The sequence below is a fragment of the Orycteropus afer genome, unplaced genomic scaffold, assembly GCF_000298275.1.
Source record: "Orycteropus afer afer isolate SDZICR_OR568_19922 unplaced genomic scaffold, OryAfe1.0 scaffold00245, whole genome shotgun sequence".
NCBI lineage: Eukaryota > Metazoa > Chordata > Mammalia > Tubulidentata > Orycteropodidae > Orycteropus > Orycteropus afer.
In genome coordinates this window covers 2,577,425-2,594,181 of record NW_006921832.1, presented here as the reverse complement: position 1 = coordinate 2,594,181, position 16,757 = coordinate 2,577,425, and the positions used below count along the sequence as shown (strand labels likewise).

The 16,757-nt window shown below is 37.1% G+C and overlaps 1 protein-coding gene across 1 annotated transcript in view; it reads left to right on the top strand.

The window, feature by feature from the left end:
- ZNF148 (zinc finger protein 148) overlaps positions 1-16,757 on the top strand; it is a 110,508-nt gene that overhangs the window by 14,953 nt on the left and 78,798 nt on the right. Inside the window, exon 2 of the mRNA XM_007949386.2 lies at positions 14,624-14,749. Coding sequence (XP_007947577.1) covers positions 14,624-14,749 — 126 coding nt within the window. The remainder of the gene's footprint in view (positions 1-14,623; positions 14,750-16,757) is intronic.

The window sequence follows — 16,757 nt, the reverse complement described above, 5'->3', positions numbered from 1 at the left end:
CTACTTCCGTAGTGATACTGCCTCGGAAACCCAAGGAGGGGTCGCTATGAGTCGGGGCCGACTCGATGGCAAACAACAACAACAACAACAACATACACACACATACATTCATATATGTATGTATGTGTGTGTATATATGTGTGTGTGTGTATATATATATATATATGTACACACACACAATTTGTTTATTACTTTTAAGGCTTTCAAGGTGCTCTTTATGGAATCTCATTTGATTTCTGATGTGGAAATTATTATTACCAATTGACAGATGAAAATAAAGTAGAATTGAGAATCTATTGTATGTTACTGTTTAGTGCTTTACAAGTATAATCTCATTTAACTCAAAAGAAATCCTGTGAGGATTATTCCCTATATTTTACAGGTGAACAGAGTTCCAAATGATTAAATTGTAAGTGTTGAATATCAACATTATACTGTTAGCATTACTATTCAAAGTTAGATTGTTTTTCTTTGAACTCCCAGCCTGTGCTTTTTTTTTTTTGTCATACTACTTCTGGAAGCTAAGTTTACCCACCTACTAATTGGAAAAGATGGATTTTGAAACTCATGTCATCTGATGATTCACCTAAATATTCTTGGTGATTTGTGTACTTTGTTATTTTGAAAATTCATTTCGTTCTTTTTAGTAGTGTCCATTAGACATTCTAGAACCATTAGAAATTCTTTCCAGATTCTGATAGCAACCAACCTGTAGTCCATACATGGAAAAATAAAATATGTTCATGGGCAAATTTTTCGTTTTAAAAAAATATAAGTCTGAACAATTTAGATTTATTAAGAAGTAGTTATAGTAGTAGAAATAGCACTGGACTGAAAGAGATAAGATCTTGGTTTAGGTTTCAGTTTTGAAACTTAATAGCTGGGGTAAGACACTTACCTCCCTGAAGTTTTTGTTTCCTTATTTGTAACATGAGGATAAAGAATAATTCACAGAGCACAGTAGTTAGGATCTCAGTTGCTGGAATTAGAAGACTTGGATTTAAATTTTGACTCTCTATCTTAACCTTTCAGGCGCTGTGGTGGCACAGTGGTTAAAGCATTGGGCTGCTAACAAAAAGGTCAGGAGTTTGAACCCACCAGCTGCTCTGTGGGAGAAACAGCGGTCTGCTTCTCTGAAGATTTACAGCTTTGGAAACCCTGTGAGGCAGATCTCCTCAGTCCCATAGGGTCACTATGAGTCAGAATCGATTCTGTAGCAGTAGATTTTTGGTCTTTTCTGGGCCTTAGTTTTCTTATTTTTAAAATGCAATGAAAATACTTCATAGGGTAACTGTGGGATTAAACAGGCTAGTGACCTTTTGTCCCTCTTCTCCTTCCCAGCCATTGTATCCATTGGCACATAGTAAGTGTTAGATAAATTCTAGTTTACTGTGGAGGGGAATCACAAAGTGGTAAAACACCATATAAACACTAGCATTTTTCAGTTATAAAAATGAAAGAGTCTAGAATGGTGAGCCAGCCTCGGGAGCAGTGGAAGGCAGGAGTTTGTATGCATGAAGGCAGGCCACAGTGAGCCAGCCCCTGGAGTAGCGGAAGGCGGGGGTTTGTGTTTATGGGGGCAGGCAGCAGTGAGGTAGTCCTGGGAGCAGCGGAAGGCAGGTGTTTGTGCCCTGGAGGCAGGCTGGGTAAGCGAGCAGGGTAGGGAAGACCAGGAAATGAGCAGAGCAGTTTGAAACAGCTAAGGGAGATAAACTTGTCTGTCAGTTTGTCGTACTGTGGTGGCTTTGGTGTTGCTGTGAGGCTGTGTGTTTCAAGTGTGTGTGGTGTTGCTGTGGCGACTGGTGTTTCAAGTATGAGCACAGTTACCCATGGTGCACTGGTTTCAGAGGAGCTTCCAGACTAAGACAGAAGAAGGAAGAGGCCATCTATTTCTCAAACAGTTGGCCAGTGAAAACCTTATGAATAGCAGTGAAACACTGTCTGATATAGTACTGGAAAACTTTATGAATAGCCCTGAAACATTGTGCGATATGGTGCCACAAGATGAGCCCCTCAGGTTGGAAGGTATTCACAATACATCTGGAGGAGAGCTGCCTCCTCAGAGTAGAGCCAACCTTGAGAATGTGGACAGAGTAAAGCTTTTGGGATCCTTATTTGCTGATGTGGCATGTCTCAAGAGAAGAAACAGTTGAAAACATCCATTTATAATCAGAACATGGAATGTATGTAGTATGAATCTAGGTAAATTAAAAGGGGTCACAAATGAAATGAACACATTAAGATCAATATCCTAGGCATTAGGGAGCTGGAATGGATTGGTTTTGGGCATGTTGAATCAGATGATCATATGTTCTACTATGCCGGGAATGACAAATTGAAGAAAAATGGCATGGTATTCAATGTCACAAAGAATGTATCAGGATCTATTCTGAAGTACAGTGCTGTGACTGATAGGATAATATCCATATGCCTACCAGGAAGATGAGTTAATACTACTGTTACTGAAATTTATGTACCAACCACGAAAGCCAAAGATAAGGAAATTGAAGATTTTTACAAACTACTGCAGTCTGAAATTGACCAAACATGCAGTCAAGATGTGTTAATTATTACTGGTGACTGGAATGCAAAATTTGGAAACAAGGCCCACTGGTAGCTGGAAAATACAGCCTTGGTGATAGAAATTACACTGGAGACCGCATAATAGAATTTTGCAAGACTGACAACTTATTCATTGCAAATATCTTTTTTCAGCAACACAAAGAGCAGCTATACGTGTGGACTTTGCCAGCTGGAATGCACAGGAATCAGATTGACTACATCTATGGCAAGAGGCAATGGAGAAGTTCAGTATCTTCAGCCAAAACAAGGCCAGGAGCCGATTGTGGAACAGACCATCTTACTGGTCATATGTGAGTTCAAGTTGAAGCTGAAGATAATTAAAAGAAGTCCATGAGAGCCAAAATAAGACCTTGATTGTATCCCTCCTGAACTTAGAGACCATCTAAAGAATAGATTTGATGCATTGAACACCAGGGACCTAAAACCAAAGTAATTGTGGGATGACATCAAGAACATCATGCATGAAGAAAGCAAAAGGTCATTAAAAAGATGAGAAAGAAAGAAAAGACCAAAATGGATATTAGAAGAGACTTTGAAACTTGCCCTTGAATGGTGAGTAGCTAAAGCAAATGGAAGAATTGACAGGATAAAAGAGCTGAACAGAAAATTTCAAAGAGCAGCTCGAGAAGACAGAGTCAATTATTATAATGAAATGTGCAGAGACATGGAGTTAGGAAACCAAAAGTGAAGAACATGCTCAGCATTTCTCAAGCTGAAAGAACTGAGGAAAACATTTAAGCCTCAAATTGCAGTATTGAAAGATTCCATGGACAGTATGTTGAATGATGCAGGAAGCATCAAAAAAAAAGATAGATGGAATACACAGAGTCACTATACCAAAAAAGAATGGTAGATGATCATCCATTTCAGGAGGTGGCATATGATCAAGAACTAGTGGTACTGAGGGAAGAATTTGAAGCTGCGCTAGAGGAATTGATGAAAAACAAGGCTCCAGGAATTGATGCAATACCCATTGAGATGTTTCAACAAATGGATAGCGTGCTGGGGGCACTCAGTTATGCTAAGAGATTTGGAAGACAGCCACCTCGCCAACTGACTGAAAGAGATCCTATTTGTATCTATTCCAAAGAAAGTTGATCCCACAGAATGTGGAAATTATTGAATAATATCATTGATATTGCACACAAGTAAAATCTTAACTGAAGATAATTCAAAAATGGTTGCAGCAGTATATTGACAGAGAACTTGCAGAAATACAAGCTGGATTCAGAAGATGTGGAACAAAGGATATCATTAGTGATGTCAGATGGATCTTGGCTCAAAGCAAAGAATACTAGAAAGATGTTTACTTGTGGTTTATTGACTATGCAAAGGCATTCGATTGTGTGGATCACAACAAATTGTGGGTAACATCGAGAAGAATGGGAATTCCAGAGCACTTGATTATACTCATGAGGAACCTGTACATAGACCAGGAGGCTGTCTTTTGAACAAGGGGATACTGCATGGTTTAAAATCAGGAAGGGAGTGTGTCAGGGTTGTATCCTTTCACCATACTTACTCAACCTGTCTGCTGAGCAAATAAGCCCAGAATCTGGACTATATGAGGAAGAACATTGCATCAGGATTGGAGGAAGGCTCATTAACAGCCTGTTATACACAGTGACACAACTTTGCTTGCTGAAAGGATGATTTGGAGCATTTACTGATGAAGAAGCATTTACAGTCTGCAGTATGGATTATACTTCAATATAAAGAAAACAAAAATCCTCATAATTGGACCAATAAACAGCATCACGGTGAATGGAGAAAAGATTGAAGTTATCAGAGACTTCATATTACTTGGTTCTATAGTCAGTGCCAATGGAAGCAGCAGTCAGGACATCAAAAGATGTATTACGTTGGGCAGATCTGTTGCAAAAGACCTCTTTAAAGTGCTGAAGAGTAAAGATGTCTATTTGAAAACTAAGGTGCACTTAACTCAAGCTATGGTATTTTCAGTCACCTCATATGCATGTGAGAGCTGGACAATAAATAAGGAAGATTGAAGAAGAGTTGACACTTTTGAGTTGTGGTGTTGGTGAAGAATGCTGTAAGTGTCATGGACTGCCAAAAGAAGTAACAAATCTGTCCTAGAAGAAGTGCAGCCAGAATGCTCCTTAGAAGGGAGAATAGCCAGATTTCGCTCATGTACTTTGGTCATGTTGTCAGAAGGGACTATTCTGGAGAAGGATGTCATGCTTGGTAAAGTGGAAGGTCAATGAAAGAGGGGAAGGCCCTTAACAAGATGGATAGACATGGTGGCTACAACGATGGGCTCAGGTATACTAGGGATCTTGAGGCTGGCACAGGACCATGCACTGTTTCATTCTGTTGTACATAAGGTTGCTACAAGTTGGAGATGACTCGATGGAACATAACAACAACAGAATGACTTTTTAAAGCTGTTATTTTGAAATAGTTGTAAACATACAGAGACGTTGCAAAAACAGTACAGAGTTCACATAGAGCCTTCACCCAACTTCTACTGATATTAAAACTTACACAACTGTAGTACAGTTAGCAAGACGATTAACTCAGCATGGGTAAAATACTGTTAAGTATTTGAATTTTACTTGCTTTTACTTAATGGCTTTTTCGTTAGGATAAAGCATCCTGAATCAAGTTCCAGGATTCAATTCAGGATCCTACATTGCATTTAGTTTTATCTTCTTAGTATTTTATGATCTGTGGTAGTTGGTCAGTCTTTCCTAGTCTTCTATGACCTTGACATCCCCTGCCTGCCCCCCACACACTTAATCATCCTAGTGGGAGTGAAATAGTATCTCAAGTGGTTTTCAGTTGTATCAATCTAAAGCATCTAATGACATTGAATATCTTGTCATTTTTGGTGGCCAGAATGTCCTCTTTAGTGAAATGTCTGTTCAAATCCTTTGCCCATTTTATGATTGGGTTATTTGTGTTTGTTTTCTTCTTAGCAGATATTTGGTCTGTAAAGATATTCTCCCAGCTAGTAGCTTATGTTTTCACTTTTTGTTGTTAAAGTCTTTTGATAAGCAAGTTTTCAGTTTTTTTCAGGTCCCATTTGTTTTCCCACTTGTCTTTTGCTCTTTATGCTTTTGTTTTTATATTAAATAATCCGTTACTAAAAGCTAAGCCTTATGGTGTTGTCTGTGCATTCTCTTCTAAGAAGTTTATGGTTTTAGTTTCCACATTCAGGTCCGTAATGCATTTTGAATTTGTTTTTATGTATGGTGTGAGGCATGGATCATGTTTACTTTTTTTTGCACGTGGAAATCTAATTTTTCCAACACCGTTAATTGAAGAGATTCTTCTGTCCCCATCAGTTGTACTTAGCACCCTTGTCAGAAATCATTTGGCTGTAGATGTGTGGACTTTCAGTTATATTCCACTGGTCTGTATGTCTCTTGTTATACCAGTCCCAGGCTGTTTGATTACTGTAGCTATGTAATATGTTTTAAAATCAGAAAGTGTGAGACCTACTTGGTTCTTTTTCAACATGGCTTTAGCAATTTGGGGCACTTCTTGCCATTCCATAAAAAGTTGAGGATTGGTTTTCCATTCTGTAAGAAGACTGTTAGAATTTTTATCAGGATTGTGCTTAATCTGCAGATTGTTTTGGGGGGATACTGACATCTTAACAATATTAAGTCTTGCAGTCCATAAACATGATACGTCTTTTCATTTATTCAAATCTTCTTTAATCTCTTTCACCAGTGTTTTATAATTTTCATTGTATAAGTCCTTCACATCCCTGGTTAGATTTATTCATAGATAATTTTATTTTCTTAGATAATATCGTAAATGGAATAATTTCTCCTTACTTTTCATATTTCTCATTGGTGGTGTATAGAACCCAACTGATTTTTGTTTGTTGACTTTGCACCTGGCAAGTTTTTAAATTCTTCTACTAGCTCTAGAAATTTTCTTGTGGACTCTTTGGGATTTTCTATATATAGGATCATGTCATCTGCAAATAGAGATAATTTTACTACTTCTTTCCAATCTGGATACCTTTTATTTGTTTTTCTTGTCTTACTGCTTTGGCTAGGACTGATCTTGATACTTTTGATAAGTACTGGTTATTTTGTAGAATTTCTCTGTGTTTGATGGTTTCATGTTTAGATTGAAGTTAAGGTGTTTTTTACAAGAATCTTGCTGAACTGATGTTTTATCATATCAAACCCATTCCTGTTGATACCAATTCATGGTGACTTCCCTGTATGTTAGAGAATATAACTGCTGTACGTACTGTAATTTTTATGTAAGCAGATTGCCAGGTTTTTCTTCCATGTACCACTGGAGGTGTTTGAGCTGCCAACCTTTACCTTCGTAGTCAAGTACAAACTGTTTGTGCCACCCAAGGACCGTTAATATTAGGGGGTATGAAATGTGGATATATGTTAATTATTGGTGATGTTAACATTGATCCTTGATTGAGGTATTGTCTGACAGGTGTCTCCATCATACAGTTACTATTTTTCCCTTTGTAACTGACAGATATCTTGGGGACAATACTTTGAAACTGTTTAAATATCCTGTTTCTTTTAATTTTGCCCAGTGTATTGATTGGCCTTGCTTGCAATAGTTATTAATGTGGTGTTTGCCTAATGGTGATTTTGTATTTTTCCTCACTCTTTTTATACTTATTAATAATAATTCTTGTTTAAGAAAGAATTGTTTAAGGAAAAATGTTTCCTCCTTTTTTTCCCCAAATTATTTGTATCAGCTGTCCTCACGTATTTTCATTTTATTTTATGGGTTATAACCCAATACTGTCATTTATTTTGTTGCTCATATTGCTCTAGCTTTGGCCAGTAGGAGCTCCTTCAGGTTGGCTCTTGTGTCCTTTTGACATGCTCTGATCTTTTTTCGGGCACTTCTTTAGCTTCTGACACTACAAGGTGTTTCTTGGTATCTTATATTTTCACTGCCCCAGCTCTGGAATCAACCACTTCTCCAAGGAACTTTGGCTTCTTTTATTTAAATAATGGTATTTAGAAATCAAGTTCTGATTACTAGGTGTGTTGGTGTGTATGGGTGCCATTGCTTCTTGGTGATCTCAGTAGACACATCTAGGAAATACATATATGTCTCTAACCCATACATGTACCCACATCTGTATTTCTTTCTGTATATTGATGGGGCATAGACATCTGTATTAAAAGAGAATTAAGGGAGAAGTAGAGGGAGGGACTGCAGATATTTAAAGATGTGTCTGGAGCAGTGGTTCTCAAACTATTTTGGTCTCGTGACCCTTTTACACTCTTGAAAAAATATTGAAGTCTCCTAAGAGCTCTTGTTGATGTTGGTTACATTTATCAGTATTTACTATATTCAGAATTTAAGTTGAGGTTTAAAATTTTATTAATTTATTAAAAATAAATTTGTTAGAAATAACAGCCTATTACATGTTAATGTGTAATGAAAAATAATCCTATTTTCTGTAACAGAAAAACTTAGTGACAAGAGAAACATTGTTTTACATCTCTCTCTGTTGTCTGGTTTAATAGAAGATAGAGGACTTTTCATATCTGCTTATCCATGCAGTTTGTGGTGCCATCATATATTAAATAGCCTCTGGGAAATGCTACTGTACACTTGTGAGAGAAGAATGAAAAAAGCTGGTATTATTTTGAAAGTAGTTTTGATCTTAGGGATCACCTCAAGGATCTTAGGGACCTATAGGAGTCTATGGACCACACTTTGAGAACTACTGTTGTAGATTTAGGAGCTCTGGTAGCGTAGTGCCTAAGGCATTTGACTGCGAACCAAAAGGCTGGCAGTTCAAACCCTGCAGCCACTCCTCGGAAGGAAGGTTGGTCAATCTACTTCTATAGTGATACTGCCTCCAAAACCCAAGGAGTGGTCCTGTGAGTCAGATATGACTCTACAGCAGTGGGTTTGGTTTGGTTTTGGGTGTAGATTTAACGAAACTCTTACAAAATAAAGGCACACATAGTGGCAAGATGGATGGAGAAGAACTGCTATGAGAAAACTTAAATCATGTGATATTATAGAAGTTGGAAGAACGGTAGGGGTGGTCGGCATTATTTCAGGTCAGATAACTTGATTTGATCACTTCATCTTGTAGTTATCTAAACTATAAGTTGGTGAGATAGCAACCAAAATGTAAATTTATAAATAATTCATAAATGAAAGCTCCCAATGAGAAACAAAATAGGGAAATAGAATAGATGTTTGTTGTGAACTGTGGATCCATGAACCTTGTCAAGATCAAAGAACAGCTATGACTTTGTCCCCCCAAAAATGTAGCTCTTTTCCAAATATGGCATTGCAATATGGGCAATTAGAGGGAGGATTATGGGTTGTGATTCACAAAGCTCTGTATCCATAAGCATATTGCTTCCTCCCCCTGTCCTATTCTCGGGCTTGATGAGTTTGGAATTAGAAATCTCCTGTAGCCTGGTTACATCCAACTGTTCTTGCCTAACCAAGCTGGAGAGAACGCAGATTGACTTGTTGGTCTTAGATTCTCTTTTTTCTAGACTTCATGAATACCCCCAAATATTGCTAACATTGTTTCTTCAGATAGTATGTTTGTGGAACAGTCAGTTGTATTATAGCTTTCTTTTACATTTTAACACTTAATTATACATGTGGTTACGTTGATTGAACTTGAGTGTTTTCCCAGGCAGCATTTTCGGACAGATTCTTTCCAGGCATAGTTGGGGTGAGGGGAAAGCATCCTTTTAGTATGTCTATGTCCTACTTTTACTCTCAGAATTACCAGTTCTCTAAATTTAGGGATAGTTTATTTTATCTCTATATGTTGACTATAGATTATTCTTTCAGAAAATTTGACTATAAGGAGAGTAGTTGGAAGAATTTTGGTCAGGATAATTTAATTTAGAGGGGAAATTTGAGTGTACTTTTAAGCAGAGAAGGAGGAACAGGTGCAGTCAAGAAGCCTGACTGTTGTAGAGAGGCAGTGAAGCGGCAAAGCCCAAGAAATGGTAGGGATGGGATCAGTAGCTCAGGTATAGAGGAAAGCAATAAGACACCTGCCTTCCTTTCATTCTAACAGGAAGGGGGACAGTGGAGGGATGAGAATATTAAAAATTGAAAATAAAAACAGATAGTCTCCAGAAAAGTTTGAAATGGGGAGGAGCGATGGTAAGGCTGGATACTTAGGCCAGGTGACCTAGATCTTTCCTGTAAAGTAGATCCTATAGAATTTTAAAAGCTGAGTTAGAGAGTTTATAATTGATGACATTGCCAACAAAGAGCTATTACATATTCCTGGCTGGGGAAGTGACATGAAAACAGTTTAATAATAACTTAATTGTGGAAGAATACATTGGGAGGTGATAATGCCCTAAGTCAGCAAGATGGGTAAGGTTGGTTGGAATGAAATGGAAATGGATGCCATTGGGTATGGATGTAGGACATTGGGAATTAATATTTGCATATTTATAAATAAAGTAATTTATTTATCACATACTATATCTGATGACATTATTTTAGATATTTTACAGTTGTTACATTAACATACTGACTCTGGAAGAAAGAAATTGGGAAGTATAGCAGTTTTTGGAAAAAAGTTAAGAGGTTATATATACATGTGTGTGTGTATGTATATGTATAGATGATAAACTTGCAGCTCTGATTAAGTCTTTTGTTCTATCTATGAAGCCTTTTACAGTTATTTCAACTTACTTATTGCTTCTTTTGAATTCCTGTCCTTAGGGCCTGTACCATTCATTTCATTATAGCTTGACATGTTCTGTCTTGAATTACTAGGGTTTTTTGTTGTTGTTGTAATGCATCATAACTCTCCATTTAGATTTTAAGACTTTTGAAAAGCGAACCTCAATTTCTAGAATGTGTCTTTAGAATGGTACTCTGCACATATAGGATCTCAGTAGATATTTTGTTGTATTACTTATAACAAAATAGGAGGCACTTAGGAGCTGATGAGTAAATAAATGAGTGAAAGCTATTAAGGAAATATAACCAAAGGGAGTGTATCTTATTTTAATATATCAAGATAAGATATGGGGGCATAAAATAGTTAAAATATTGAAGTAAGACAGTTTGTTTAATACTGGGTCAGAAAGTAAATAAGTCTATAAGTTATTATGCATCCTGGGCTAGAGTTAGTAATTAGAATCTAGGGAAGGCTCTTTTCCAATATAAAGCCAAAACAAACCTGCTGCCATCGAGTCAGTTCTAACTCATGGAGACCCTAAAGGACAGACCCTGTAGAGCTGCCCCATAGGTTTCCAAGGCTGTAAATCTTTATGGAAGCAGACTGTCTCTTTCTCCTGTGGAATAGCTGGTGGGTGCTGACCTTTTGGTTAGCAGCTGAATAATGTTTTTACCACTGTACCACCAGGGCTCCTTTTTTCAATACAGAGAGGCCTGTTTATGTTTAGAGGAGCTCTGATGGTGCTGTGGTTGAAGCACTTGGCTGCTAACCAAAAGGTCATTGGTTCAAACTCACCAGCCAGTCTGCAGGAGAATTATGAAGGCAGTCTGCCTCCATAAAGATTTATATCCTTGGAAACCCTTTGTGGCAGTACTAGCCTGTCCGGTAGGGTTGCTATGAGTAGGAATTGACTCAGTGGCAGTGGGTTAGAGTTTATTTATGCTTAGAGGAGCTCTGGTGGAGTAGTGGTGAAACACTTGGCTGCTGACGGAAAGGTCAGCAGCTCTAACACATGAGCTGCTTCACAGGACAAGATGTGGCAGCCTTAGAAACCCTGTGGACTGTTCTCCTCTGTCCTGTAGGGTCACTGTGAAGAGGAATTGACTCCTCAGTGTGTTGAAGGTCAGGAGAATGAAGAGGGAGAGATTGAAAATGAGAAAAAATAAGGATAAATTAAGAGAGATATTTTAGAGCTAGCAAGAAAGACTTTGCTTGGGTAATGGTAAAGGGCAGGGAAACCTGACACTATAGGACTCTGCTTTTTCTGAGGATGTTGGACAGGAAGTATAGGCGAATACAGAAAGTAGATATGAAATGAGAGAGTCATGCCTGGTGCTTCTGTAGTGTCAAAGTAAGAGGCTAGAGGAAGAATAGATAGGTGAATGAGCAAAGTAAGTAGTCTTAGAGTTTTAGGAGAAGTATCTGAGTTTAGTCAAATCTGATAGAAGGAGAGTGTGTAGGGTGATGGTGATGGTATTCTGGGCTGGTAGCAAGAGCAGCATTGAAATTTAGTCTCTTAAGTAATAAAATGTAGGCAGAAGGGTGGTAGTGCACTAGTTGAAATGGTATAGCTCCAATGATGGGAAGACACTGAAGGTTTTGTTAGTGTTTTTTAAAAATCTGATGTTTTAAAGATTTTTCTTGATGCTTTAATAGAATATGTTTCAAAAAAGCCAGCAAATCATTTTTTTTCAAACACCACAGCTCTGCCTGATGCCTGCTTTGATTAATTACACTTTGGTTTATTTTAGGTGAAAAGTAATACTGAGAACAGAATTAGTGTTTTTCTTTGAAAGGAAAAGATAGAGTATACAATCATTGAAGGAAAGGGTAGACAACTTATAGATGAATTAATACATCATCTCTTGCCGTGTTTAAGAAGTTTTCATGGTTTTATAGACTATTGCATAGTCTTCCTTAGGAGCCTTGGTGGTGCACTGGTTGAACGCTTGGCTGCTAACTGAAAGGTAGGAGATTGCAAGCTTCTCTGTTCATGAATAATGTAGCCGTCTGCTTCCATAATGATGTATAACCTTTGAAACTCTTTGGGTCAGTTTGAATCTGTCCTATAAGGTCTCTTTGAGTTGGAATTTGACTTGAAGGCAGTGGGTTTGGGTGGGTTTTTTGTTTGTTTGTTTGTTTATAGTCTTCCTTGGGCCAAAGAAATCTTATGTTTTTTCCAGACTTTTTTGCAATCCGTTCTCTCTAGCTGTCTTAACACTATCGTACCTATTTTTATGTTTTAAAATTTACCAGCATCCTTTCTAAGCACTGCATACTGCACTATATGCTTTAGTATATGGTTATCAGTTATATAGCGAGGAGATTACTTTATCTCACTTATGAGTGATAAACCTCTTGGAGCATTCTAAAGTGTAGTTTGATTGTCTACAGACATTGATTATGCTTTAATATTACAGTATTTTTCTGCTTCTCATTTGGGTCTGTGCTTTCATTATATGGCTGCTATTTGAAAATAACAGTACTGATATCACTTTCCATGTATGTGAAAATAACTAAAAGGTTCAGACATATGTATATGTCTGATATGTAATGTTTTTTAATATCTCTGCAGGAGCTCTGGTAGCATAGTGCCTAAGGCACTTGACTGCTTACCAGAAGGCTGGCGGTTCAAACCCACCAGCCACTCCTCGGAAAGAAGATGGGGCAATCTACTTCCGTAGTGATACTGCCCCGGAAACTCAAGGAGGTGTCGCTATGAGTCGGGTCTGACTCGACGGCACATAACAACAACAGCAATAACAGTGTCTCTACATAAAGCCTTATTTGTGAATCTGGCCCACATTCTACTTTGACACTTTTGCTTGCTACACTTGGTATGATTTCCTTCCAATTTATAAGCTGACCGAAATCTGTAAAGTACTTTTTGGTAATCCTACAAAGTAAAACATACTTGCTTAGATAGTGTGTTACCATCTATCTTTGTCTCATACCCAGCCCAAGTAGTTGTGCTTCGATAAATGTCACCTCAGATGGTAAGATGTGTATTCGAAAGCCCTGTTGGCAGTGATTTGATCATACTATGTTATGTTCTACATAAATGACACTGAAAGAATTCATAAGGATGGGACTAGTACTGTTTTATAACATGATAGAAAGAGTTATTAGCCAAATGTCATTTATATTTTTGTGCCAAAGTTCTCCTTGATCTGTGATTCTCTTTATCACTTAATCAATTATAGGACAGTATGTATGCTGCCAACATTTCAGGAACTTGTGAAAGTTTTCAGTTTCTTATTTGGCCAATCTAAAACCCCAAATTTATGTTGCATTTCTCCATGGATCTCTTCTACACATGTGGCTTCCAACTTTACACTAAGAATCTGTGAACTGCTCATAATCTTCTGTATGTTCTAAATGTATCTTTTGTGACCATTAGTACATTGTACTTCCATGATTATTCACAAGGATTTTTAATGTATTTCATAGCCTTTTGAGCTGTAAGCTTTTTAGTTTTAAGATGCTTGTGGTTTTGTTTCAAGGATAGATTGAACTTGTAGCAGTAAGGAGTGGATGACAGAGCACCATCAAATCTGATGAGAATTCAAGTTACCATTAGTGGTACCCTTGGTGAATCAGTTTTTTAGGGTAACCAACTTTTTCATATCTGAGAACCAAGATCTAAAGATAACATAACACTGATGAAATTTTACTGTTTCTTACAGTATTTTCCTAGTTAGCATTATGTCTTGTATAAAGTAGTGGCCTAAAATGATCCACATGCAATTCTATAAACATAGATGTTTTGTCATAGAAGGCCAGGAAAATACTGGCTAAGATCTTGTCAGATGTGTTGAGCATAAAGATAACTAAAATTTCAGTTAGTTCGTCTTGTCATTCATTTGATATGATCATTTGGAATTTTGTTTTTCTTTTTTTGTTCTGTCTTTGTTGTTGAGAATGTATTGTTTCCTTGATATTTTATAAATTGAGGGAGAGATTCCATCGAGATTTCTAGATACCCCTTTTAACCTCCAGTATTTTGTTTATATTAGGAACTTAACCTTTTTTTTTTTTGATACCTTTACCTTAAGTATTAGTTTCCTTAAGTGTGGGAGTGAAATTGATACTACTGTGTTCTGCCTTCTACTTTATTTTGCTAGCTCTTACTGTCATCTTTTCCCAGGACATCTTTTATCTTTTTTCCCGGTAGGTTTTTTTTTTGAAATCTTAATCTTCACTTTATGTACTCTTGATTCCTTACTTCTCATTTGCCTATTAGTGAATTCTTTTTACACAGTTCAGTTGGCATATACAGAGAGTCATTCATATAGGTTTTAGCAAAGGATTAAAACATGCAATGACTTTTGTCATAGTGGACTTTTTATTCATTTCTAAAATTGGCTTTTTTTTTTTTTTTAACAGATAAGTGTAAAGCAGGAAATTACTTTTACTGATGTATCTGAGCAACTGATGAGAGACAAAAAACAAATCAGAGAGCCAGTAGACTTACAGAAAAAGAAGAAGAGGAAACAGCGTTCTCCTGCAAAAGTAAGAGAATATATTAAGGTGGTGGTCCCTAACCTATAAATCCCAAACTGTTGGTTAATTTTATGGACAGTAACCTGGCTGGCCCATAAGACAGAAGCAAAAATCACATGGTTAGTAAGATTGGAGTGTTGCACCAGCTTCCCAGGAGGGAGGGAAGGATGCATGTGTGCATGGAGGTAGTGGGGCATCTTGTCTTATTTTTTCCCCACTTCTCTTCCATTATGCCTCCATTGTTTCCTAAAAACGAACTTCTCCATGTTTTTCTCTAAAATTGAACAGATGGTATGTAGTAACCTTGTTTCTCGTTCATGTCAGTTTTACATGTTTGAACATTAAGGTTTCAGGAAAATTCTATACCAGTTATTCATTAGGAGAAAATGTTATGGATACTTGCAATAGAATGTAAGCTCCATGGGGGCAGGAACTTTATTTATAGCTGTATCCCAAGAAACTGGATTAGTAGGCATAGTAGGCCCTCAATAAATATATTATGGCTGAATGAATGAATTTGTAAATAGGTGACCCAGTAAACATTAGGAGTTGCCTGTTTAGTTTTTATTCTTTTTTCTTTTCAATAAAGTAACATTTTGGTATTCCTACTAATTCCCTAAACTTTGTGCAGTATACTTACATCATCTATATAGCTGTTATTTTTCATCTTTTGTTTCTTCCTTCATGTAATGAAACCTTTTTAAAAAATGATACTATAACATCATCTTTTTTTTTTTCCTGGCTAATCTTTTTGGGCATTTGTGATCCTAATTAGCACAATAATTTATATATGTTGTGTGTTTTTTGTGACTCAGTGATGTGCTGATTTCTGGAATTGTGCAAGCTGCTTGCTAAAACCATTGGTAGCTAAAAATTGGCCATATTGAGAATATTTACATCATGGGAATCTGCAAACACTTCTCAGTCCTGTGACTGACAGTTCTGTTAAACATTTACCAGCATACCATTGCTTTTGAAATATATAAGTACGCCCACTATGGCAAATTTTTTAAAATATAGAGACTGAAATAATCCATAGTTACAGTTCCTTAAATTTCTGTCACATTCCCATTCTGTCTGTTAAAATCCTGGTATGTGTGTGTGTTTTTTAAATTTCCTGATATTAAACACTAAGAATGTGTGTAAGCTATTGTTATTAATGGTTTTATAAACACTTTTATTAGCTGTATAATTTTTTGATAAAACAATATATTTAATGATTACTCTATTGTTGGACATTTAAGTTGTACTTTTTTTCCTCTCCATTTAAATCATGCTGCAATTATATTTATATATGGGTCTCTGCCACTACTTAGTCAAAAGGCACAAGCTTTTAAAAAGGTTTCTTACAGGGCTTCGAACTGGTTTGATCCAGCTAATTCATGGCTGATGAAGCAAAACTGAAACAGACCTGAAATTTTAAAATTTGGGTGATCTGGAGCACTAACTGGAATGAGGAAAATTATGAACTGAGGCCCTGGAATGAGAGACTCAGAAGAGGCTCAGTGAGCTTTCAGGAACCTGATATGTGACATTGGATTATTGTCAGGTCTGTGAAGAGTGACACACATTCAAAGTGGTACAGTTTGCTGCCATATTTGAGGGGGGCGCTCTTGTTTTCGACTCAGTTTGTCAAGAGATTTGGTTGCTATGCAATGCTCCCACTGCCCTTGCTTTCTAAAAGGGAGATTAAGTTTCTAGCAGGCTTCTGATCTGTAATTTTTCCTGTTCCAGTTAGTGTTTCAGTTTATTCACATTTAAAAAATTTGGGCCTGTTCTGTTGTTGCTTTGTTAGCTGTGACTGAACCAGGCTGAACTGGTTCAAAGCCCTGGTTTATTTATTTTTTTATTTTGATTTGGGTGAAGATTTACAGAGCAAACTCACTTTCCATACAGCAGTTCACATATACTTTGTCTCATGTCACTGACCACAGTTTACCACAATGCAACAGCTCCCCTCCCACTTCCTCCCCATAGTTACCTCTTCCCAGTGTCCATCCCTCCATACTCTCCTGCC